The following is a 24,062-nucleotide window of genomic DNA, read 5'->3' as shown; positions in this document are numbered from 1 at the left end:
CAATTAGTATTTATGAGCCTAACAATAACTTTTTTGAGAATGAAGTAGTAATTAAACAAAAAGGAGAAAAATCAAAAAAGGCCTCCTCTCCGTTACTAATAATGTTGTAACTAGTAACACTGTAATTCAATGTAGATTTTATAATTGTGTTCAGTATTCATATAACCTAAGAAATATTACATGTAAGCAATTTACAACTGTACTTATCACATATCATTCTATGATTGAAACTGGTAAGAGTTCTGTATGTTCAGGCTCAGGAGGAGGTCCGGGGGTAGAGTGGGTGACACCAACCCTGGTGACACCAGTGGGATTAGGACTCACCCTACCGCAGTATTTTTTAACTGATAACATCTGCAGAGAAACTATTTCCAAACAAGGTCACATTCACAGGTACAGGCGTTAGGACTTCCTTTTGGAGGACACAATTAAATCCACAACAGTTCCCAAAATAGCCTACTCCAGGGTACGGGTTTGAGGCTTCAGTCGTTCAGGAGAAACAGGGGATGTGATACTGAGATTCTGCTCTCCTAAGATACTATGACGCTCCTTACAGTGCTTCTCTGCCCTCTGACCATCCGCTTGTATCCCACCGACCAGAGGAGAAGCCTGGGTGGCACCTCCCCAAACAGCTCCGGTTGCAGAATCCATGTCTTCTGTGGGAGACCTCAGGTCTGGCAGGAGCCAAAACTAAAACCACTCTGAAATTGAGGTGTGTGCCCGTCCTGTTGTAGCAAAATGATATGTGGAAATAGAAGAAACAGCTCACGTCCTCTTGTAGTGAAGTGGTAACAGAGACAGAAGGAACGGCTCATGTCCCGTTGTAGTGAAATGATGACAGGGATAGAAGGAACAGCTCACGTCCTGTTCTAGTGAAGCAGTAACAGGGATAGAAGGAAGAGCTCACATCCTGTTGTAGTGAAATGGTAGCAGGGATAGAAGGAACAGCTCACGTCCTCTTGTAGTGAAGTGGTAACAGGGATAGAAGGCACAGCTCACGTCCTGTTGTAGTGAAATGATGACAGGGATAGAAGGCACAGCTCACGTCCTGTTGTAGTGAAATGATGACAGGGATAGAAGGAACAGCTCACATCCTGTTGTAGTGAAATGATAACAGGGATAGAAGGAACAGCTCACGCCCTGTTGTAGTGATGTGACAACAGGGATAGAAGGAAAAGCTCACATCCGGTTGTAGTGAAGTGGTAACAGGGATAGGAGTAACAGCTCACATCCTGCTGTAGTGAAGGATAAAAGGGATAGAAGGAACAGCTCACGTCCTGTTGTAGTGAAGCAATAAAAGGGATAGAAGAAACAGCTCATGTCCTGTTGTAGTGAAGCGATAAAAGGGATAGAAGGAACAGCTCAAGCTCTGTTTCACTGAAATGGCTTTGTGGCACCGTCTTCCTCAGAAACGGAACCATCAGGTTCTAAGGTCGGACTAAGTTAAAATCTTTGCAATGGATGCTCTAGGAATTACTAGGTTTGAAACTCTGACAACCACAAGTTCTCAAAAATCACGGTCCTTTCTCCCTTCCCAAAAGGCCTAGGATCCTAAAGGCTTTTCATTTCTACTACTGAAATCCACTGAGGGTGTCTTAGTTATCCAGGGCTACTACAACAGAAATACCACAAGTGGATGGCTTTAACAAAGAGAAGTTTATTCTCTCATAGTCCAGTACGCTAGACAGACATCTGAATTCAGGGCATCATCTCCAGGGCAAGGCTTTTGCTGTCTGTTGGCTCTGGAGGAAGGTCCTTGTCATCAGTTTTCCCTTGGTATAGGAACATCTCAGCACCGGAACCTCAGGTCTAAAGGACACACTCTGCTCCTGGAGCTGCTTTCTTGGTGGTACGAGGTCCCCAACTCTCCACTTACTTCACTTTGCTTTTATCTCTTGAGAGATAAAAGGTGGTGCAGGCCACACCCCAGGGTTGGGATCAGGGATGTGACTTGGTGAGGGAGTTACAATCTCATCCTAATCCTCTTCAACATAAAATTAAAATCACAAAATGGAGGACAACCACAGAATACTGGGAATCATGGCCTAACCAAGTTAATACACACATTTTTGGAGGAACATAACTTAATCCATGACAGAGGGGATCCTAACCTGGGACAGGTAAACAAACAAAAAAGAAAAAAATCGAATTCATTCTCTCAGTCCTCCAGGAAACCACTGGTGTCTCTTAACGCCATTATTTCCACACACCACGCCAGGCCTGGCTGGTGGTCACCCACTGCTTCTTTCCAAGTAAGTTCTGTGGTTGCTCCCATGCTCCCGTGATGTCACCCCATCTCACAGGCTGAGCAAGAAGAGCCGTTAAACTACACCTCTGGTCAATGCTGAAACACTCTCAGGCTCCTGCTGCCTTATTGTGAATCTCTAGCTCTTCTTTTAACAGAACAAATCAGACAAGATAAAAATTGTTCTTTTAAGAAACAACAGTTGTACATATTGTCACAAGATTCTACAAAGGTTTCTTGGCAGACTGCTAAGATAAACATTAAATTATGATTTAAATGAAGAAAATTTAGTCTCATACATCATTGAAACCACAGAATAGTTTATTCAAACTTTTATGGAAAAGGATTTCTAGTGTTAGTGCCATTCAGGAAAGACTGACCTCATCAGGCAACGCTAACGGAGGAACAATCACGGGTGTAGCACTCACTTTCCATGCTGCAAAGGAGTGACCACCCCCAGGTTTTAGAAAGCAGACAGGTGGGGTAAGCACTGAACAGCTCCAATGTTCACGGGAGGACACCCCAGGGTCAGGCCACGCCAGTGCCCATGTTCAGACCCGTCCAGCGGGAGCAGGGCTGAAGTGACACGCGGATCATGGAATGTGCTCAGTTCTGTAGCTGGTCCTGTGAAAAGCTTCTGACTGATGGTTTTGTGTCCAGAAGTGCCACCCCCACGAAGCATCCTTGAGAACCGCTCAAAGACACCCTGGACACGGGGCAGGGAGGACGTGGAGAGGTGTGCCAGGGCAGCAGGGAGTGCTCCGTCCTCTCCATTCCCCAACTCTGGGTGGCTGGCGGGGCTTGGGCTGCCTGTGCGCCACAGGCCCTGGTTGCGTCCCCGTTCTAGTGTGGCTTTATCTGCTATTCAGCCTAACACGACTTCAGGACAACAAAAGCTTTTTCTGAAACCTGTACTTTACGAGGCTGAAAACAAGCTGCCGAGTTGGTCGTAAGCTATCCCAGTGAGAGATCATGGCAAGGAGAGTGAGAAATGGGGACCTGTGGTGGCCTCTGACCAGAACTCACATGCACGTGAACCTGGGTCCCTGCAGGCCCCTGCGGCGACCCACGAGGAGAGCGCGATCACCGGACAAGGTTCCGCATGATGTTCAGGGAGGACCCCCGGTACCCCGACCCAAAGTGGTTCCAGTGGTTCAGGTAGTGGAAGAGCTGGTAGAGCTTCAGCCGCTTCTCAAACCCAGGGGCCTTGGGGATCTTGCTGTGATAGGCAGAGTAAAAGGCACTGCTGAAGCCCCCGAACATGCCAGCAATTGCCAGCTCGTACTCCGAGTGGCCATAGAAAGATGCTGGGTCAAAAATGATAGGCCCTGAGGCATCTTCGGCCACGTTTCCTCCCCAGAGGTCGCCATGGAGCAGAGCAGGGACTACCTCCAGGTCCCGGAACAGGTCCGGGATCTTCAGCTGAGGGAGGAGAGGGAGCATCACAGGGGGGCCCAGACTCTGTAGACATGTCCCACCCCTGCACAGTCGCTCGAGCACAAGGCACCCAGCTGGCTGCGTCCACACAGCCTCCTCCTCGCATTGGTGCAGGTGGGACACTCACCTGCAGGGCAGCCCATAGCTCACGGGCCTCCCGGTCCCCGGATGCCCTCTCCACCATATCCATCTGGGGCTGGATGCGCTGCCGAGTGAAGAATACAACCCAGTCCTTCTGCCAGTCATTCACCTACACAAGGGCAGCAAGGGGACACCGAGTTCACAAAGAAGGCAGGGCCAAGGGCTGAGATGAGGAAATGGCCTAGATGCTACCCAGGGCCACCTCTCTGCTGCAGACACCAGTCATGGGAGAACAGGAGGGACCGGCCATCCATCAGTAATTCCAGAGATGGGTACTCCACAGTACCAACCGTCCATCAGTAATTCCACGGATAGCGACATCCCATGGAACTGACTGTCCATCAGTAATTCCACAGACAGGGACAACCCACGGCACCCGCTGTCCGCCAGTAATTCCAGAGACAGGGACACCTCATGGTACCATCAGTCCATCAGTAATTCCATAGACCGGGATACCCCACGGGACCTGCTATCCACCAGTAATTCCACAGACAGGTATACCCCACAGGACCAGCTGTCAGTCTGGAATTACTGGTGGATAGCAGGTCCCGTGGGGTATCCCAGTCTATGGAATTACTGGGATACTCCACGGTACCAACCATCCATCAGTAATTCCATGGACAGGGACACCACACAGGACCAGCTGTCCATCAGTAATTCCAGAGACTGGAATACTCCACAGGACCAGCTGTCAGTCAGTAATTCCATGGACAGAACACCCTATGGGACCGACTCTCTGCCAGGAATTCTACATACGGAACACCCCACAGGACTGACCGTCCATCAGTAATTCCACAGACTGGGATACCTCACCAGCTCTCACTTTTCTACCAAGTTTCAGAATCCATCACACAAAAATTTAACTTTTTAGTAGCTTGCTTTGGTTTTTGGTCAGATAAACTTTATTCAGTCTTAAAACCCCAAGGGCTACCTGTATTTCTCCTTTTCCTGCTCATGCAACAAAATGTGTGCTGAGCACCTACTTGGACATTGACCTTCATGCAGCAGAGAATTTAAAACCACCCAGACAGTGACCTCAGAGAGCTTGGAGCCCAGAAGGAATGATAAAGAAATATGTTAAGACTGTTTGACCAAGAATAAGACACGCAGTGAAGTCAGGGCCTGAGAATAGAGGTCATCTCAGGACAAGCTCTGAGACAGGCAAGGCCTGGGTAAGCCTGGGCAGGCAGAAGCCACCCATGTGCAAGATCAGCAGCATGAGGTGGGAACAGGACACAGGAAGGAAAGAGTTCACGTTCGCTAGTGGATCCAAAGGGCAGGGCTGTGTATGGGATGGCTGCATCCACACTGTCTGACAGCCTCTGTTATGGATTGAATTGTGTCCCCCAAAAAATGTGTATCAACTTGACTAGGCCATGATCCCCAATATTGTGTGACTGTCCACCATTTTGTCATCTCAAGTGATTTTCTTATATGTTATAAATCCCACCTCTATAACGTTAACGAGGCCAGGTTAACAGCGATTACGTTAATGAGACAGGACTCAATCTATGAGATTAGGTTGTGTCTTAATCACTTTTGAGATATAAAAGACAGAAGCGAGCAGAGCAGAGAGACAGGGAACCTCACACCACCAGGAAAATGTGCCAGGAGCAGAGCACATCCTTTGGACCCAAGGTCCCTGCACTGAGAAGGTCCTAGACCAGGGGAAGATTGATGACAAGGACCTTCCTCCAGACCTGACAGAGAGAAAAAGCCTCCCCCTGGAGCTGACACCCTGAATTCAGACTTCTGGCCTCCTAGACTGTGAAGCAACAAACTTGTTTGTTGAAAGCCATCCGCTTATATTTCCATTATAGCAGCACTAGATAACTGAGGCCAAATCAAATCCATTGCCTTCAAGTTGATTCTGACTCAAAGAGACCTATAAGACAGGGAAGAACTGCCCTACAGGATTTCCAAGGAGCACCTGGTAGATTCAAACTGCTGACCTTTTCATTAGCAGCCGAGCTCTTAACTACTACGTCACCAGGGCTCCAAGATAGCCTCCTGTTAACACTTAAAACTAAACGGTGTCTACGGCCCAGCCCTGGCCCATCAGGAAACCCCTAGAATTTTCTAGTTAGTCCGCATCCCCTCCTGCAGAGCCATCCTGCATGTCCTGAGAGCAGAGGGGCTACTCTACTGCTCCATGTCTGCCAGGAACTGTACCACCCCCAGCTCAGGTTCCAGGGAGCAACCGAAATCATAAAACAAAGTTATCACTTCTTTTCAGTACGCAAATTTTAAATAAATCATCTTTTTAATTTCTAATCTTCACCCCCCTGGAAATCCAGCATCCTAACTTGCTGGTCTTTCTCTTCAGTTCTCTGTGCTCTCCAAGCAGGTAAGGCGGGTAAACCTCACATTGAGCTCTTAAAAATTAGTCAAGAAGACAGCTCCTGTCTGGAGGGAAGATGAGAAGGCAGAAGGGGTAAGAAGCTGGCTGAATGGACACGAAAACAGAGGGTGGAGAGAAAGAGCGTGGTGTCTCATTAGGGGGAAAGTAACTAGGAGTATATAGCAAGGTGTATATAGACTTTTGTGTGAGAGACTGACTTGATTTGTAAACTTTCACTTAAAGCACCATAAGATATTTTAAAAACAAACAAAAAAATTCGCCAAGAAGAAAAAGGTACAAAGACTTTTACTGAATTTTGCAGAAAAGGAGAAGGGCAAGCTTCCCCCGGCTGCACCTAAGCAGCTGAGCACTGTGAGGTGGGGGCAGTGCACAGGTTCATTTACCTGGGGAAGGTATCCACAGCAGGTCACCACATCAAACCCAAACTGGTCGACAAAGGCACGTTCCACCTGGCCACCTCCTCTCCCTGCAAGTGAAATGAGAACAAAGCCAACCGGTCCCCGTGCTCTGCATGGCCTCAGTCTCCCTTCTCCATCTCATCTGATTCCACAGACAGGGGACTCAGACCCTTGCAGAGCTGCACCGCTGAGGCCTGGCCTCGGGGAGCCCTCTTCACCCATCTCCTCAACCCCATAGACGAGGGCCTGGCTCCCACCAGTGCCAACACCAGGAATAGAGGCCTGGGCCAGCCAACATAATCACCAGAGAGCAGCAGCTGCTCCTAGTAGTGGCTCCAGAGGGTGCCAGGGGACAATAGTCAGTCCAGGAAAGAAGGACATTCTTTAGGGAGGGGAGATGTCCATCCTGAGACACATCAGGAAAGGGTGGTTTTCAGGGGCTGGCTCAGTACCTGCCAGTTACAAAGGATAAACTGCTGTGCTTGGATACATGGCCCCCATCCTCTGCAGCTCCGTGAAACCAGAGCAAATATGACGGACTGAAGTCCATTCAGGGGAGAGGCGGACGGGGTCTGTCCATCCAGCACAGTGGATCCTTGCAGGACAGACAGGCAGGCGGAAGGGGTCTGTCCGTCCAGCACAGCAGATGGTCGCAGGACAGACAGGTGGGCAGAAGGGGTCTTTCTGTCCAGCACAGTGAATTCTGTTGTTTGTTCTCTGGCATTGTCGGCTACCCTCTGCTTAGCAGAGCTGCCATGCCGACTGCACATGGGTCACCAGATGTCGAGGACGAGAACACTGGAAACACCCTTGTGTTGGCACCACACGAGCTCCAGCTCAGATCGTGAGAGCGACACTCACCCTGGCGTGACAACTCTTTAAAAGCAGACACAGATTCAAGGTCTGACTTTGGATAGAAAGCCAGGGAAACTTGTGTCATACTTCGTCTAGGAATCAAGTGGTTAGAGCAACCACGATGCAGTGCGGTCTGGAGCCCAGCAAGGATCTCCTCTCTAGGATGGCACACATGCAGTCTTGGCACTGACCTCACGGCTGCAGCATGACTCTCCCTGCCCACACTGGCCAGCGTTCTCCCCTGCGTGGGGTCCTCACAGCCCACACAGGAGCGGTACTCCCCTCCCCATCCACTGTATCCCCTGCTCAATGCACCCCTGTGCCCACCAGGCCCCTCTCCTAGCTACACCCCTCTTTCCTCTCCCCACTGTATCCCCCACGCCCCCCTCTGCCCCATACTCAAGGTGGCACCTTCCTTCAGTAGTGCCTCTCCGAGCCTCCCCTCCCTACCAGGGCCCCCTTGCACTTGCTATGCCCCACCTCCCCCCACGACACCCCCCATGCCCGTACCCACAGTGCCACCCTCCTTCTGGAGTGCCTCTCCGAGCCTCCCCTCCCTACCAGGGCCCCCTTGCACTTGCTGTGCCCCACCTCCCCCCACGACACCCCCCTGTGCCCGTACCCACAGTGCCACCCTCCTTCTGGAGCGCCTCTCCGAGCCTCTGGTTCTCCAGGTGCAGATCTGCCAGCTGGGCTCCAAGTTTTGCAGCGTGACTGTGAAACCAAGGTGGACTTTCTCACCAGACAGTAAGCAGACAGCACATAAAGGGCAGACCTGTGTCCACTCCAGGCCTTGTGTCACAGGACACAGGTCACGGAGTCAAAGTCCCCTCAGGGAGGAGAAGGGAGAGGAGGCCTCGGCTACTCGTGGTCATCCTCGTCTCACCCGAGCTCACAGCTGGGCCTCCACCAGCCATCTCCCAGGGTGCTCTCCCACCAGACCCCGTGTAACCCAAGACCTTCCTGTGAACACCCCTCAAAATTGTCCCCAAACACAAGCTTCAGGGGAGGCCAGACGCACCTGCTCAGGTACCGCATATCCACATGCTCCATCACAAGCATGCTCCCACCGCCAGGGCTGTCAAGGACCACAAGGGGCTTGGGCACCCTCACCGTGCCTGTCCGCAGAATGGCACTGAGGCTCGCCATCTCACCTTCAAACATTCTTCGGGCCTGCCGGGAAAGGCGGGGAGCAAGATGAGGACACGACTCAGAGCAGTGACCTGGCCGAGGACCCAGCAGACAGTGACAGCAATCACGAAGGTGCCTCCGCGCAGGTACAGATGGCACACACTGTCCAGAGCTGGGCTGGATTTACGTGCCATGGCTGGAACCAATGGCTCCCCAGAGGGGAAAGGCCCAACGCCCGACCAGGCTGGACTCTGTGCATGGCCATCTCTGTCCACCCAGAGCCTCCCCTCAACAACAATCCTTGCCCACAGAGGATGCAGAAGCACCGCTCCCTCCGGGCAGCTGCACACGCGGGAGCCAGGTCACTTGTCCTTAGATGGACCACTGAGTTCTGTGCCACTTCATGACCCCGTCTCTACCACCGTCTCTATCACCATCTCTGTTCTAGTCCAAAGGACAATGGTGACCATCCCCCAACTGGACTCCTGCTTCATCCTTCCTGCCCTCGACGCCGTAGCAATCCTCTCAGAAGGCAGCCTCACCTGGAGCTAGAACCCTTCACCTCTGTCGCAACACAGGCTGCACATGCCCTGGCCCCTGCCCACTCTCCCACCGTCACCTGGGGCCACTACCCAGGCTCCACCCTACACACATGCACGTGCACATACACAGCACTGTGCACACACATGTGCACTCTGTGCCTGTCTTATGGACTCCTCCAGCCTTGAGGCCTCTCCTGGGGTGTCACGTAGGCTCAAACACTCCCCATCTTTCACTGAGTCAGCTCCTTCCTAGTCATCCTTCAGACTTCAACTTAAATATCAATTTCAGATTCTCAGAGAAATCTTACGTAGTTCCAGACTAGATAGCACCCCCCCTTCAAAATATACCCTCTCCTCACTTATGGACACAGTTAGGTTCCAAAAACCAGGTCGTTACGCAAAAATTGGCATTATGCAAAAATGGAGGATGTCCACATCAGATCACAAAATGGATGACAACTAGTTACATAACTGCCAAACCACTGAGAATCATGGCCCAGCCAAGTTAACACATAACCATCACAGCTAGCATCACTCTCTCCTCGCACCTTAGGGGTCATTACTGCCAAATGTATGTCGTTAACGCACACAGTCGCCGGATAGACCTTGTACTATTGTGGTAAACGTGAAATGGGATAACGAGACAATGGCTAGATGCGGACCAGGTGTAACAGTCACCCTCATTGCTGTGTATGCTCCACCTGGGAGAGCTCCAAAAGACACTGCTCCATTCTGCTGCTGACAGACTTCTGAGATCCCAGTGTGGGGCTATTACAAACAGCACTGCTACAAATATTCTCCTGCTTATTCTTACACTTAACTAACTCTGTGACCTCGGGCAAGGTACTTAAGCTCCCTGTGCCTCAGCTTCCTCTTCTGTAAAATGAAATTAATAACAGTACAGATTTCATGGGGTTGCTGCCGTGCCTAAATGACTTAACAGCTAACACTACAGTTAACGGCTTACACAATGCATTCTGAACGCTTTAAAAACATTATTCACAACCTTCAAGAGTTAGTCTCAGAGGAGAAAGATAAGAACTCTGTCCTACAGGAGGCTGTTTGGACACCAAGTATTCTCTTTGGAAAGTAAAGACAGCACAAGGGCCCTGGCTATGCTTTGTTCTGGAGAGTGGTTGTGGACAGCAAGGCAAGGGAAACGCAAAGGAGAAATGCAGGGCAGGGGGAGGAGGGTCTGCAGACCCAGCCAGAGGCCAAGCCCGCTTACAGAAACATCTACTGCTGAGTGGTCCTGTGGTTCTTCAAGGCCCTTCACAGAAACATCTACTGCTGGGTGGTCCCATGGTTCGCCAAGGCCCCTCACAGAAACGTCTACTGCTGGGTGGTCCCATAGTTTGCCAAGGCCCCTTACAGAAACATCTACTGCTGAGTGGTCTCACGGTTCCCACTAAAGCCCAGAGCGTTGCTACCTGAGTGGAACCAGGCAAAATGAGCATCAGCTGTGGTGCAGAGCTACAAGAAGAAACGGGCAGAGTATCAGCAGGACCAATTACACAAGTGTGCAAAGGACAGATAAGAATAACCACAAGAGAAAGGGAAAAACAACTTGGATGGGGGTAGCCCCAGCAGGGGTGATAAGGAAAACAGGAGAGCAACCGCCTCACCGAAATGTCTGGAAGATGTTTTTGCCTCCTAAGAGGTGAAGCACAAAAGTAGTCTTATTTTCGATATAACTGGCAAATATTTATCCCATGGCCTGTGCATTTACGTAACTCCCACTGCAAATTCCAAAGCAGGCTAGAAAAAGACACAATATGTTTGGAACTATTTACCAAAAGACACAAAGGAGCTCGTGAGAAAGATTAGCAAAAAGAAAATGGACTTTAATGAGGAAAAAACCAGGACTAAGAACCTGGAGTAACAGGGGCGAAACACTGTTTTAGAAGCATCACTAAGTGGTTCTATCTAACCAGTGGAAAATACTTCTTCCCCTGAAATCAACACAAAGTTCTGAGTTGTCGTAAACGCTAGTGGCCACGGATGCGCTGAAGCCGGTAAGGAGACCGACAGCTGAAGCCCTGCGTGGACAGGAGGGGCACGCCCTGCTGCCTGAGCACTGTTTGGGGTGAGGCACGTAAACGGTCGCTTCAAGGACAAATGTTTGACAAATCCCCACAAAAGGAGCGCGCAGTGTGGCCTCCTGTAGATCTAGGGAGAACAGCAGGTTTAGGAGTGAGATTATCCCACAACGTGGAGGGCTGGGATCGTTGCTCAGCAGAAAACTAAAATGACCGCACGAATGAATTCTGCGGAAAAGGCCCAAGCACAGCCAGGATCGGTGAGGGGAGGGCTGGGTTCCTGGAGCCCGCGTCACCTCCTCCCCATCCCCGCCCCCAGCTGAGAGGGTCACTGCTGTCTCCACCGCCCTCCACCGCGACCGCGGACTCCGACTCCGGACCCTCGAGCTCCCCTCGGACCGGGACCACGGAATCAGACCCCAACCCCGGACCCAGCCCCGAGGCCCCTCCCCGGTCCCCGGCCTCTAACCCCAGCTCCCAGGCCCCGGTCCCGCCCCTGCATCCCGGGACTCCGGACCGGTCCCCGAGTCCGCCTCCCGCCGCGCCCCCGGCGGGCCTGACCTCCGCCTTGGGGTTCACTTTCACAAACACCCGTCCTTTGTCGGTGTCGTAACTCTGGCCCTGGCTAATGCACCCGCCCCCTGTGTGGCCAGTGGCCTTGACAGAGCCGCAGCCCAGCTCGCGCCTCAGCAGCTCCTCCATCTTTCCCGGACCCGCTGCGCGCCGCCTCAGGCGACGATGTAGACTCCTGCAACAACTGCGGGACCGGGCATGCGCGGTATGAGGGCCGGGATTGGGTGAGGGCAGGGGACGTCAGGAGGAGGCGGGACCGGGTCTCGGGAGCGCTCAGGGATTGGGTGAGAGGCGGAACGCCGTCGTGTAGGGGCGGGACCGACCGCTGAGATTACCGTGGGGTTTCGGCTACGAGGAGAGGGGCGAGAGCCGGGCAGGTGCGAGGAGGAGCGCAAGGATTGGGTGAGCGGCGAAGCGACGTCACGGGGGGACGGGACCGGGCCGCGAGCTCGGCTGGGTCCTCCCTCCAACTCCGCGCTCAGAGGACTGCCGCATGCACTCACCCCGACCCTGAAGGGCTCTACCGCCTATGGCCGCTTATTAGGGCAGCGCCTGGCTGGGGGGCAGCAGCCGGCCCCTTCGCAGGCTCCGGGCCGCGAGAATCGCAGCGCGCTTGCCCAGCCCCTAGTCTAGCCCGCCCCCTGCTAGCCCCACCCCGCCCTTTTCCCGCCCACTCGCCCCGCCCTGGCCCCGCCCCCTCATCCCGCCCCGGCTCCGGGCCCCGCCCCCCGCGAGAACCGCGCCTCACTCCGGCGTTGTCAGGAGCAGTCGTTGCGGCCGGGAGCGCGCAGCTCATGTCGCACCTCGCCCGGGCTTCCCCGACTGCACCCACTGACCTGCAACCCCTTTAGAGGTGCAGGCTTACATTGTTTAGGCTAACTACCCCACCAGCGTGTCTCCCCGACTAGACGTTAGTTCTTTGAGGTCAGCGCCCGATGCCGCCTGTTGTGGGCCTTCAATAAGAAAGTGTTAAAACAAGGAGTGCAGGAGTGGATGGTCCATTGGGAGCCTGTAAAGGTGACCTTACCTGGAAAATACATCTTTGTAGCTGGAAATAAGGATCATCCTGGAAGGGGGGCTAAATCCAATGACATATCCTTGTAAGAGACAGAAGAGGAAACGACCCCTGAGACCCTGGAGACAGCTCCCACAAGTCCAGGAACGCCAAGTATTGCCAGCAGCTGCCAGAGGCTGGGAGAGAGGCATGGGGCAGATCCTCCCTCAGAGCCTGAGAAGGAGTCAACACGGCCAAACCTTGAAACAGCCTCTGGCTTCCAGATCTGGGTGTTGTTTTGGCCACCCTGTGTGCAGTCAGGAAACTAATATGGAGACCCTGAGCGTTGACAGTTCAAGGAACAAAAACAGATGAAGAAAGTTCTGTTTACAGGTTACTTGGACCAACCTTCCTGCTGAAAACTATTAAAAATGCTGGTTAAAATATTTAAAATACATCTTGTAAACAGCGCTGAAGAGCTTACAAAATAGCGAGAAGCATCGGCCCCAAATCTGGACGAAGGTGGGAACCCAGAGTGGTAAACAGGTCAGAAACCACTTTTGCCTGGGGGACATTTGCTGAGCCCAGGCAGGCCCCTGCATTCCTGGGCTTGCAGCTGCAGCTTAACACATGTCCGTCTTCCATCTGTCTCTGCCTGTCTTCTCTTTTATAAGGACACCACTCAGTCATGTGGGACCACCCTATGCTCGTTAACTGATAACATCTTCAAAGGCCCTATTTCCAAACAAGGTCAATTACAGGTACAAGGGTTAGGACTTTGACATATCTTTTGGGGGGACACCATTCAGTCCATAATAGGTGAGGAAATAATAAAGCAAAGCAAGTCAGTGGTCTTTTATCCATACGCCCTAGGACTCAGTTTCCGCAAGGCCAACAGTGACTTTCAGCCTCTGCCTCCAACAACTCTGCCAAGGTTTTCTCTGGCCATTGGTGTTGGCCCAGGGCAGGGCAAGTGGAAAGTGCTGGAGGGTGAATGCTACCAGGGGCCCCTATCTCTGAAGTATCTCCAAGCCCCCAGGGGAGTGAGCCCCAGTCACCCACACACGCTTTGTGGGCTTCCTGCCCTACTTTTCCACACTGCTGGGGCTTCCTGGCACCACTCTCACGTGAGCTGCTTACACTTGTAGCTCGTCTGCTTCTGGGGAGCCCACCCTATACAGTGGTTGTGGCCATGTGGAGGGGGGTGTTATATTAGGAAGGCATGTGGGAGGTTTCTGTGTATGACCACATTGTACTTCTTGACCTCGGGGTGGTTTATAACTCAAGTGTTCATTTTATAACTATTCATTAAATGGTAAAAGTGTCTGGTGGCTCGGTTTTTATGCACTTTTCTGTATGCCCACTGCAGTTCACCATTTAAAAAGAGAAGATGAGATAAATGGCAGTCAGTAAACTCATTGACACTTTAGAAGACAATGAGAATTTGACATATTCTGAAGGCCATAGAGCAAGTGAATTGCAAAGTCTGTCAAAGATGGTGAGACTAAATCTCCCTGTTTTGTCTGTGGTTCTGACCTGGATATTGTAACCGTGTCATGAATACAAAAGTCTCCATCAGAGTGATGCCACCACTGTTTGCTGATAAAGTATTTTAAAGACTGAACTTTATTAAGCCAATTTAATTCTCACCAATTTTCTTTTTTGTCCATTAAAACCATTTGTAAATGATTTTTCAATTTCCATTTTAATGAAAGTATTCTCATCATATCAACTTAATTTATTGGTCCATTTTTCTGTCTACAGAAAATTTTGCTGATTATGCAACTAACATTATGAATATTCTCAAGGCCATGCTTTACCAGATGCAATTTTTCTGAGTCAAATATAAGGATATTTTAAAATTGTGTTGACAGTAATATTTATTACACATTAGATAAAAGACTAACAGTTTGTGTTTATTAGCTGACCCATGAGAAATGCTGCACACTGTCCAGTGGCCTGAGACTGGATCATGGCCTTCTAACCCTACACTTCTACATATTTTCAAGTACTTGGTGAGCCTCGTGCCAACTCTCCATGCCACTGGTCAAGTAAAGAGCAAACAGCTGGCTCATGATATCTTCAGGGTCCAGATATCTGGGCTAAAACCTCCTGCTGTGTTCAGTCAGCCCCTTGCTGTCTCAGTTTTCTCATTTCTCTGGCTTCTCCATCTTCTGCAAATGGGATTCTCTTTCCCCATGTCCTGAAGTTAATGTCCCCACATCTTCCTTCCCCCTGAGGTGGGTCATAATTTCCAACACTGTATGAATGTCTACTATTTTATCTTCGGATGTGATTTCCCCATGTAAGTTCTACACCATGATGTAATCAGATGGGTCATCGGCAGTTATATTGATGAGATCTACAAGATTAGACGGTGTCTTGAGCCAATCTCTTTTGAGATACAAAAGAGAGAAGCAAGCAGAGACAGGTGGACCTCATACCACCAAGAAAGCAGTGCCGGGAGCAGAACACACCCTTTGGACCTGAGGTTCCTGCGCTGAGATGCTCCCAGACCAAGGAAAGACTGATGACGAGGACCTTTCTCCAGAGCCGACAGAGAGAAAGCGTTCCCCTGGAGCCAGCGCCCTGAATTCAGACTCCTAACCTACTGGACTTATGAGAGAATAAACTTCTCTTTATTAAAGCCATCCATTTGTGGTATTTCTGTTATAGCAGCACTAGATGACTAACACAGGCGATAAAATTAATTGTTGCCCAGGTGGAAAACCCAGGTCCTGTTAGGTGCAACTTGTCACAGCCAATAAACAAGAGGCTGAGGTGGGGAGATCAGACAGGCGCTTCATTTCATCATTGTGCAAGGAAAGAACAGTCAGGGCTGCTGTCTCCGAGACTGGTGGCAGGCAGCTTGGGGAGGCGAATGTTTTACCAAGAGCAGGCAAGGTAATGTAAAACTATCATGAATATTCAGGACCGACCTTAGTGAAGGTGCCAGAGCTTAGGGATGACTAAGCAGTTTCTTTAGACGGGGATTCAATTCCCTGGTAAGGATGAAGAGGCTGATCTTCCCTCACTAGCATGTTAAGTCTCCACCCAGAAGCAGGGTCCTTATATGTATTTTGCACTTAATGAGCTAATAGGTCACTTAAAGTGTCAAGATGGTGTTGAAAGCCTGCTAAATCTGGTTGAGGCCAGCTATGGCCTGTTTTGCGGTTATCTTGACAGAAACATTCCAGGAAAATGTGTGGCCTATTCTGCTCTTTTTTTTTTTTTTTTTAATTCTGCTCTGTGTACAAGATAAGCCAAGGCAGGTTATTCTTAGAAGCCTTGGGCTCTGAGGCTGCTTGTCTCATGACAGAAATAAGCACCTACTATGTACCAGCTGGAAACCCTGGTGGCTAGAACCAACGCGTTGGCAGTTCGAATCCGCCAGGCGCTCCTTGGAAACTCTACGGGGCAGTTCTACTCTGTTCTATAGGGTCACTATGAGTCGAAATCCACTCGACGGCACTGTTTGTTTTTTTTTGTTTTTATGTACCAGCCTCTCTCCTAAAGACTTAACAGGTGTTACACATGGACTTTTCACAAGGTTCCCATTTTAGAGATGGGGAAACTGAGACCCTGAGAGGACGTCGCCCCAGGTCACCCAGATGTGCTGCAGCGGGGTCAGGATTCCGGCCCAGCAAGTCTGAGCCCTCGGCACCTCCGGTCGACAAACGAAGCCGCAGGGCTCCAGGCTGGATTGGAGACACCGAAAGCGCGGACACAGGGTCCGCTTCCAGGAGTAACCGCGTGCGGTGGGAGCGCCTCCGCGAGTGGGGCCCCCACCCCGCTTCTCCCGGCCGGAGGGGTCTCTGCCTGGGGCTGGGGGTGAGCGCTCTCCCGGGTGCCACGTGTCCAAGGCCGGCGGCTGAGCGACCACTCGCCGGGAGCTCTTGTCGCCGTCGGCGCTCGGATCTCGCGGGCGCTGCTCCGTTCTTACCCCAGGCCACTGCGCTCCGCGACCCTCCAGCGGCGTCCAAGGGAGCACAGACCCTGCGGTCCAAGCTGTCTCAGTCCGGGCGGGAAAGACGCCACCGCAGGGCTTGGGACACAGATATGCCAAGGGGCGGGGCGGGGCCAGGGGTGGGCGGTGCCGAGGGCGGTGGGCGGTGCCGAGGGGGGCGGGCGGTGCCGAGGGGGGCGGGCGGTGCCGAGGGGGGCGGGCGGTGCCGAGGGGGGCGGGCGGTGCCGCGGGGGGCGGGCGGTGCCGCGGGGGGCGGGGCGGTGCCGAGGGGCAGGCGGTGCCGAGGGGCAGGCGGTGCCGGGGTGCAACGGGGCGGGGCGCGGAGGGAGTGGGGTACCGGTTGGGCACGAGGTGGCCGGGCGAGAGCAGGTGCAGGGCGTGGGGGGTGAGGCGGAACGATGAGGGGTCGGGGCTTGCAGGGTCGGAACGCGGAGTGAGCAGGGCATGGGGCAGGGCATAGGTCGAGCGCTGATGGACGCGTCCTGAGGCGGCGAGGGGGAAGCGGCAGAGCATAAGGCGGGACGCGACGTGAGAGAGGAGCGTGAAGGGGAGGACTCAGACCGGGCGTGAGGGGCTGGGCGTGAGGGGGCGTGAAGGAAGGACGAGCATCGACGCGGAAGGTCCGGAGCACGGAGTGGGCGGAGCACGAGACAAGTGGGGCGGGATGGGGCGGGGCGTGCGCCGGTGGGCGTGGCCGAACGCGGGTGGGCGGGGGCGGAACGCGTTCCTGGGACCTACGTTACAGTGGATTTAGTCTGCAGCTCCGGTGCGTTGTGGGGCACCCTCGATGTCAGAGTTTTGCTTAAATAGGTTTTCTCTCTATAGTAGAGGAGGAGCGGCTGGCATCTCGGCTGTGAACTCCTGGGCACGTGTAACGTCCGCCGGGGTGAGAGTTGTGGGCTGTCCCTTTCCGTTCCTTCCCGGCAGCAGAGAAGGGAAAAAAGAGGGGTGCGCGTGCATGGCCTGTCCTTGGGGAGATGGTCCGCTCGTTTTCACTGCTCCCAGTTTACCTTTGTGTGGACATCAGAGAAGGGACTTGAGAAGGAAATACTTTCCCGTGGCATGGGGGACAAAAATTCCTCATTATGCACCGGACATGGCTGACTGGCCTTCTCCCTCCAGCTTCCACAGACCTGGACCACTCCCAGTCCCCACTCACGCCCAGGCAGGCACCACGTCCTGTGACACCCCAGTGGCCCCTCTCTCCGCCCAGCCCACCATGGGCAGGCCCCCTTCCTCTCCCGAGTCCAACAGCGTGTGCTACAATTCTATGTCACAGACCCGAGCAGACACTGAGCATGGCCGCAATAGTTTAGAAGTGGCTTGGAGCCGGTGTGGCGGAGGCCAGCACCCAGAACGCGCTTTGCATCACAGGGACGCGATGAGGTCTCTCGCTTTGATAGATTGTTGTCCTTGGTAGCTGCTGCCAAGTAGCCCCAGATTTATGGTGCGTCTGTGCACACGGAAACGAAACGCTGCCCGGTCCTGTGCCATCCACATGATCAGTTGTGGATCACACGGGTTGAGAGATTGCCACATGGTAATCAAGTATCTGTAAACCAGTGTCCTCAACTGGAGTGTGGGGGGATCCCCCACCCACGGAGCTGTGGTAATGTCTGGAGACAGTCCTGGTTGTCACAGCTTTGAAGGGGGGGCTTCTGACATCGAGTGACCAGAGGTTGGGATGCTGCTTAGCCTCCTCAGTGTAGAGGACAACTCCACCACAGAGATCCCACTCCTGTCAGCCATACCAAGTGGAGACCCTGCCTTGGACCCTAAGCATCCTTATCCACACAATGAGCACTGAGAGACAGTGGGCACCCACCCCAGCCCAGGCCCTCTGGAGGCAAGCTGCCACTCCACACCACGATCCTGCTCTCAGGGATCCTGGCCCTCACCCCCACAGGCCTTTTCGTGCACGAAGGCCCTGCAGAGGACTCATAGGGCCCTATGTTTTTGTGAAATTTGCAAAAGTCACACATTTGCCCCAGTTGTTGAAGCTTGCCACCTCTCCCTCATCATGGGAGGTGTTGGGTAGCCAGCGCTCTTGGGAGGAGTGCTAAGTTTCCAGGGAGATGTGGCTCACACTTACTTCCAGGGCAGGAGTCGCTGCCAGCCCTGGGACGGCTCCCAGGGGTTCACAGCATGGCTGTGCTGGAGCCTGTGAGACCCATCTCCTGGGGCTGCCATCACCAAGCACCACACAAGTGATGGCTGATAAGAACAGAAGTGCATTGTCTCACAGTCTGGAGGCTGGGAGTCCAATAGGGTGTCAGCAAGTTGATTCCTTCTGAGGCTTTGAGAGAGATTCTGGTGTCGGGGCGATCCTTGGTGTTGCCCAACTGCAGGTGCTTCCCTTAGAGCTCTACCTCTCTGTCTGTCTGTCTGCCTGTGTCTCTTCTCTTTTGTGAGAACGCCAGTCATGTGGGATTAGGGTCCACCCTACTCCTGTAAGACTTCATGTTGACTGAATTTATAACATCTGCAAAGACCCTATTTCCAAGTGGGGCCATGTTCAAAGGTACTGGGAGTTAGAACTCCAAAATAACTCTTTGGGGACACGATTCAACCCATAACACCTGCCATGAGGATGTGGGTGCAGGGCTGGAAGCGTGTGGGGGTGAGGGGAAACAAGTCTGGAGCACATGGGGCCAGAGAGGCCTTTGGGAAATTCTTCCTGTTACCACATGAGTGAAGCTTACGGCGACTGGGTTCTCGTCAGCCCCAGAGAGGGGGGGCATCTTATCTTCCTGAAACACTGGCTGATGCAGAGCACAGTCACAAACATGCTGCACGGCTCCTACAGTAACCTTATGGGGATTCCTGTCTGTGGGGCACACACCATAGCAGGAACCTCATGGGGATCCCTGTCTATGGAGCATACACCATAGCAGGAGCCTCATGGGAATTCCTGTCTATGGGGCATACACCAGAGCAGGAGCCTAATGGGAATTCCTGTCTGTGGGGCACACGCCATAGCATCCTACAGGAAGGTGCTCATGCCTCCTGGGTGTCAAGCCAGGTCTGGTCTGGGGAGCTGGCATTCTATGTTCTGGTGGGGTCTGGTGGCCCAAGACAGAATGGCATGAGAAAAACCTCTCTTCTCCCCCAGTAAATATTACCTTCTCTCCCAGAACCCCTGATACCCACTGATCTTTCCACTGTCTCTATAGTTTTGCCTTTTCCAGAGTGTCACATACTAGTTAGATCATACAGCATGTAGCTTTTTCAGACTGGCTTCTTTCACTTGGGTTAGTTTTTCAAGCAACCTCTCTGACTCTGATGTGTCGTGAAATGTATTTCCCTAAATTTCTTCTTTGTGTCATGTGGAGATTTTAATGCAAAAACTGGAGATGACTCACAGAAGCCTCAGGAAGCTCAGATATGAGGCAGCATAAGCTTAAAAGCCCAAGGTGGAGGATCGAATGTCATACAAAAGAAGCTGCTTGGTTTTTCTCCTCCAGTGATCAGGCCAAATTGATTTGTTCTGAAACATTTTTCAGTCTTCGGGGCTGAGAGGGGCATTTCTCTAACACCGGGCGCAGCGGTGGGCTTTGCAAAGCGGCGAGAGTGCTGTCTTCCGATAAACAGCTCCTTTTCCTGGAGAACACTTTGCTGACATTCCTCCTCTAGGTAGGAGCCCAGGACAGCACGTTCCGGGGTACCCCTCAGGCCCAGTGGGGAGCCGAAGGCCGTGCCTTTGCCGAGAGTCCTCGGAGTCACACCTTGTCTTCCCAGCTCCTGTTCCTTTGGGCTTTGTATGGAGTCAGACAGGGGATAGGAATTATTATTTGGGGTTGTAACAATTCTCGGAAGCTTCTGCTCACCCTGGCCACCACGCTGGAAAGGGCAAGTGGCTGGTCACTTTTATACAACTGTGGACCCACACTTGGGTCATCAGGATCTGATGACCAGGATGATCTGGGTGATGAAGTCCAACCAACATGAGACTAGCTACCATCATTCTGTGGCCAAAACATGTGGGTCCATCCCCAGTGAGACCCCCATGTGGCTCCAGGGGAATTTGTATGAAGCTCTGGCACAGTCAGTGGGAGACCAGAGCTAAGTGAATCGTATCACCCTGGACAGGGATAGTTCACTCCAGTGCCTCAAGAACAAATCCTTATGGAGCCCACAGTATTTGCAAGATGCCAAGCGGCACCCTGTAGGCACCCAGACAGTAAGACAAGAGTCTCTGCCCCCTGGGACTACAATTAGACAGGGTGGGGCCTCCAGGTAGGAAGAGAGTCGCCTGAGCCAGCTCAATGCAGGGGAAGGCAGGTGAGTGTCCTCTCGGGAAGGCCCAGCTGTTTCTGTTATGCCTAATCCTGCCCTTCCAACACCCTGTGGACTGAGCACCTGTGCCAGGTAATATGTCTGTTGTTGGAGTGCACTCCCCTGGGTGTAGGCACCATTCTCAGCCTGTTAGAAATATTATTTCACATGTATGAAAGACCCATGTAACTCTTTAATGGAGTGTGTTACTTTCCTAAGGGCTGCCGTAACAAACTACCACAAATCGGGTAGCTTGTAAGAAGAAACCACTACCTGCCTGTCAGTTTGTCATCCTGTGGTGGCTTGCATGTTGCTGTGATGCTGGAAGCTATGTCACTGATATTTGAAATACCAGCAGGGCAGGGCCACCCATGGTGGACAGGTTTCAGTGTAGCTTCCAGGCTCAGACAGACTAAGAAGACAGGCCTGGTGATCTGCTGAAAATCAGCTAATGAAAACCTTATGGATCACCAAAGAATATTGTGTGATATATGCTGGAAGATGAGCTGCTTACATTGGAAGGCACTCAAAATACACACCGGCTACAACAATGGCCTTGAGCACACCAATAATTGCGAGGATGACACAGGACTAGGCAACATTTTGCTCTGTTGTACATAGGTCACTGTGCGTTGGAGACAACTTGACAGCAGCTAACAACAACAATAAGAACAGAAATTCATTGTCTCACAGTTCCAGAGGCTGGAAGTCTGAAATCAGAGTGGAAACCCAAATTGGCAGTGTTGATTCCTCCTTAGGCTCTAGAAGGAATCTGTTCCAGGTCTCTCTCCTACCTTCTGGTGACTCCAGGCGCTCCTTGGCTTGCAGCTGCAGCACCACGTGATGTCCTTCGTCTGTCTCTGTCTCTGTGCTCCTTCTCTTTTTTATAAGGATGGCAGTCAGGTTGCAGCCCAGCTCTTAATCACTGTACCACCAGTGCTCCCACGTAGGATTAGACCCACCCTCTTCTAGTATGATGTCATATTAAACTAACTGGAAATGTTTTCATGGGCCCTATTTCCAAACATGGTTACATTCACAGGTACAGGGGTTAGGACTTCAACAGATCTTTTGGGGGACCTAATTCAATCCATAACCTGAGGAGACCAGAAAGATAAAAAGAGCTGGCTTGAAAAGCATTTGAAAATACTTTATACAGTCAGTGGGAGAAGGAATGCAAAATATGATGGTTAAGTTACATACCAAATAGCTAATGTCCTACAGAACGGTAAAAGCTTAACTTCTGCTATTATCTACTTCCCAGGCAAAAAACGAAGACTGCATCTTTTTCATTTTCTACAAGTTAACTTCCAATTTTTTAGGGTTATGCAAAATCAGTGTTCAGAGTAAGTCAAAATTCATGCCTCGGACAATCAAGTGGCTCTTGGGTAGGCTTCCAGAAATTCCCACACTCATCACTTTGCGTTTTTCCTGTGGACAGCTAGTCCTGCACCTGGAGATGACAGGTGTGTACCTTGATCGTTTTAATTATGTGTGACACACAGCAGAGGCCTTAACACAGGTCAGACACAGGTCAAGTCTTTGCCAAGCCATGAACAACAGGCTTTCTGCCCTTGAAGCAATGAGACAAGAAGAAGCCTGGAGGGGTGTGCTGGGGCAGAGGAGCTTTATGAATATTGTCAGGTCCCGGTGCTAAGTCTGCTTTTTAAGAATGTGTGTATATATATATATATATATATATATATATATATATATTTTAGATAAGTTTTTGGGAGTCCCTGGGTGATGCTCAGCTACTAGCTGAAAGGTTGGCAGTTTGAACCTACCCAGAAGTACCTTGGAAGACAGGCTTGGCAATCTACTTCCAAAAGGTCACAGTCTTAGAAATCCTATGGAGCAGTTCTACCATGAGTTGGAAGCAACTAGATAGCAACTAACAACACAAAACTCCATTGTGTGGATATACCAACAGTTTGTTTATCCATTCACCTATTGAAGGGCATCTTGGTCACTTCGGGCTTATGGGAGTTATGGATAAGCTGTATGAACGCTTGTGTGCAGGTCTGGTGTGCACTGAGGCTTATTTTTACCAGTTTGCCTCCAAAGACGCACATGGCTTTCACATTAGCTGCTGGGGAAATCCCTTCACCAAAAATGCCAAATGATTTTGCCAGGTCAATGCTATCCTTACAGACTGAAGTGTTACCTAAAAGAAGATATTAGTAAAAAGTGGGAACAACCTAAATATCCAGCATTAGAGGAACAGCTTATTCCTCATGAGGCATAGTAGTTTAAAATTCAATACAACCCCCAAAGAGGCAGCCAATTAAAATGTTTACAAATAATGTTTATGGTATAGAACTGTTTATGATGTGTTCAGTGACATGTTGTTGTTAGGTACCATCGAGTTGGTTCCAACTCATAGCAACCCCATGTACAACAGAACGAAACACTGATCAGTCCTGCACTATATTATGCTTGAGCCCATTGTTGCAGCCACTGTGTCACTCCGTCTTGCTGAGGATCTTCCTCTTTTTTTTTACTGACCCTCTACTTTACTAAGCATGATATCCTTCTCCAGGGACTGGTCTTTCCTAATAACATGTCCAAACTATGTGAGACGAAGTCTTGCCACCCTTGCTTCTGAGGAGCATTCTGGCTGTACTTCTTCCAAGACAGACTTGTTCATTCTTCTGGCAGTCCATGGTATATTCAATATTCTTCACCAACACCACAATTCAAAGGCATCAATTCTTGTTTGGTCTTCTGTATTCATTGCCCAGCTTTCACAAGCATATGATGTGATTGAAAACACCATGGCTTGGGTCAGGCGCACTTTAGTCCTTAAAGTGACATCTTTGCTTTTTAACACTTTAAAGAGATCTTTTGCAGCAGATTTGCCCAATGCAATGCATCTTTGATTTCTTGACTGCTGCTTCCATGACCATTGATTGTGGATCCAGGTAAAATGAAAACCTTGACAGCTTCAATCTTTTCTTCATTTATCATGATGTTGCTTATTGGTCCAGTTGTGAGGATTTTTGTTTTCTTTATGTTAAGGTGTAATCCATACAGAAGGCTCAGCTACATAAAAAAAAAAAAATTTTTTTTCAGCTACATAGCACTGCACAAATTGTATGTA

The 24,062-nt window shown here is 51.3% G+C and overlaps 1 protein-coding gene across 2 annotated transcripts; it reads right to left on the bottom strand.

Annotated features, from left to right (window-relative positions):
- Window positions 1–1,296: 1,296 nt before the first annotated feature.
- On the bottom strand, window positions 1,297–12,327 carry FN3KRP (fructosamine 3 kinase related protein). 2 transcript variants are annotated; one of them, XM_049859188.1, is made up of 6 exons: window positions 12,227–12,327; window positions 8,460–8,611; window positions 8,061–8,152; window positions 6,569–6,651; window positions 3,810–3,932; window positions 1,297–3,667 (listed from the first exon to the last, which is right to left on the bottom strand). In XM_049859188.1, the coding sequence occupies exons 2-6, from the start codon at window positions 8,600–8,602 to the stop codon at window positions 3,329–3,331; spliced, it is 780 nt and encodes a 259-aa protein (XP_049715145.1). In that variant the 5' UTR covers window positions 8,603–8,611; window positions 12,227–12,327; the 3' UTR covers window positions 1,297–3,328. The 2 variants fall into 2 exon arrangements, with proteins under 2 accessions (XP_049715145.1, XP_049715144.1); XM_049859187.1 differs by lacking the exon at window positions 12,227–12,327 and adding an exon at window positions 11,712–11,930 and having other exon boundaries at window positions 1,299–3,667.
- Between the last annotated feature and the right edge of the window lie 11,735 nt (window positions 12,328–24,062).

Source organism: Elephas maximus, chromosome 19 (assembly GCF_024166365.1).
Source record: "Elephas maximus indicus isolate mEleMax1 chromosome 19, mEleMax1 primary haplotype, whole genome shotgun sequence".
Lineage (NCBI taxonomy): Eukaryota > Metazoa > Chordata > Mammalia > Proboscidea > Elephantidae > Elephas > Elephas maximus.
Note: the sequence above shows the minus strand (reverse complement) of the source record. Positions and strands in the feature narration are given on the sequence as shown.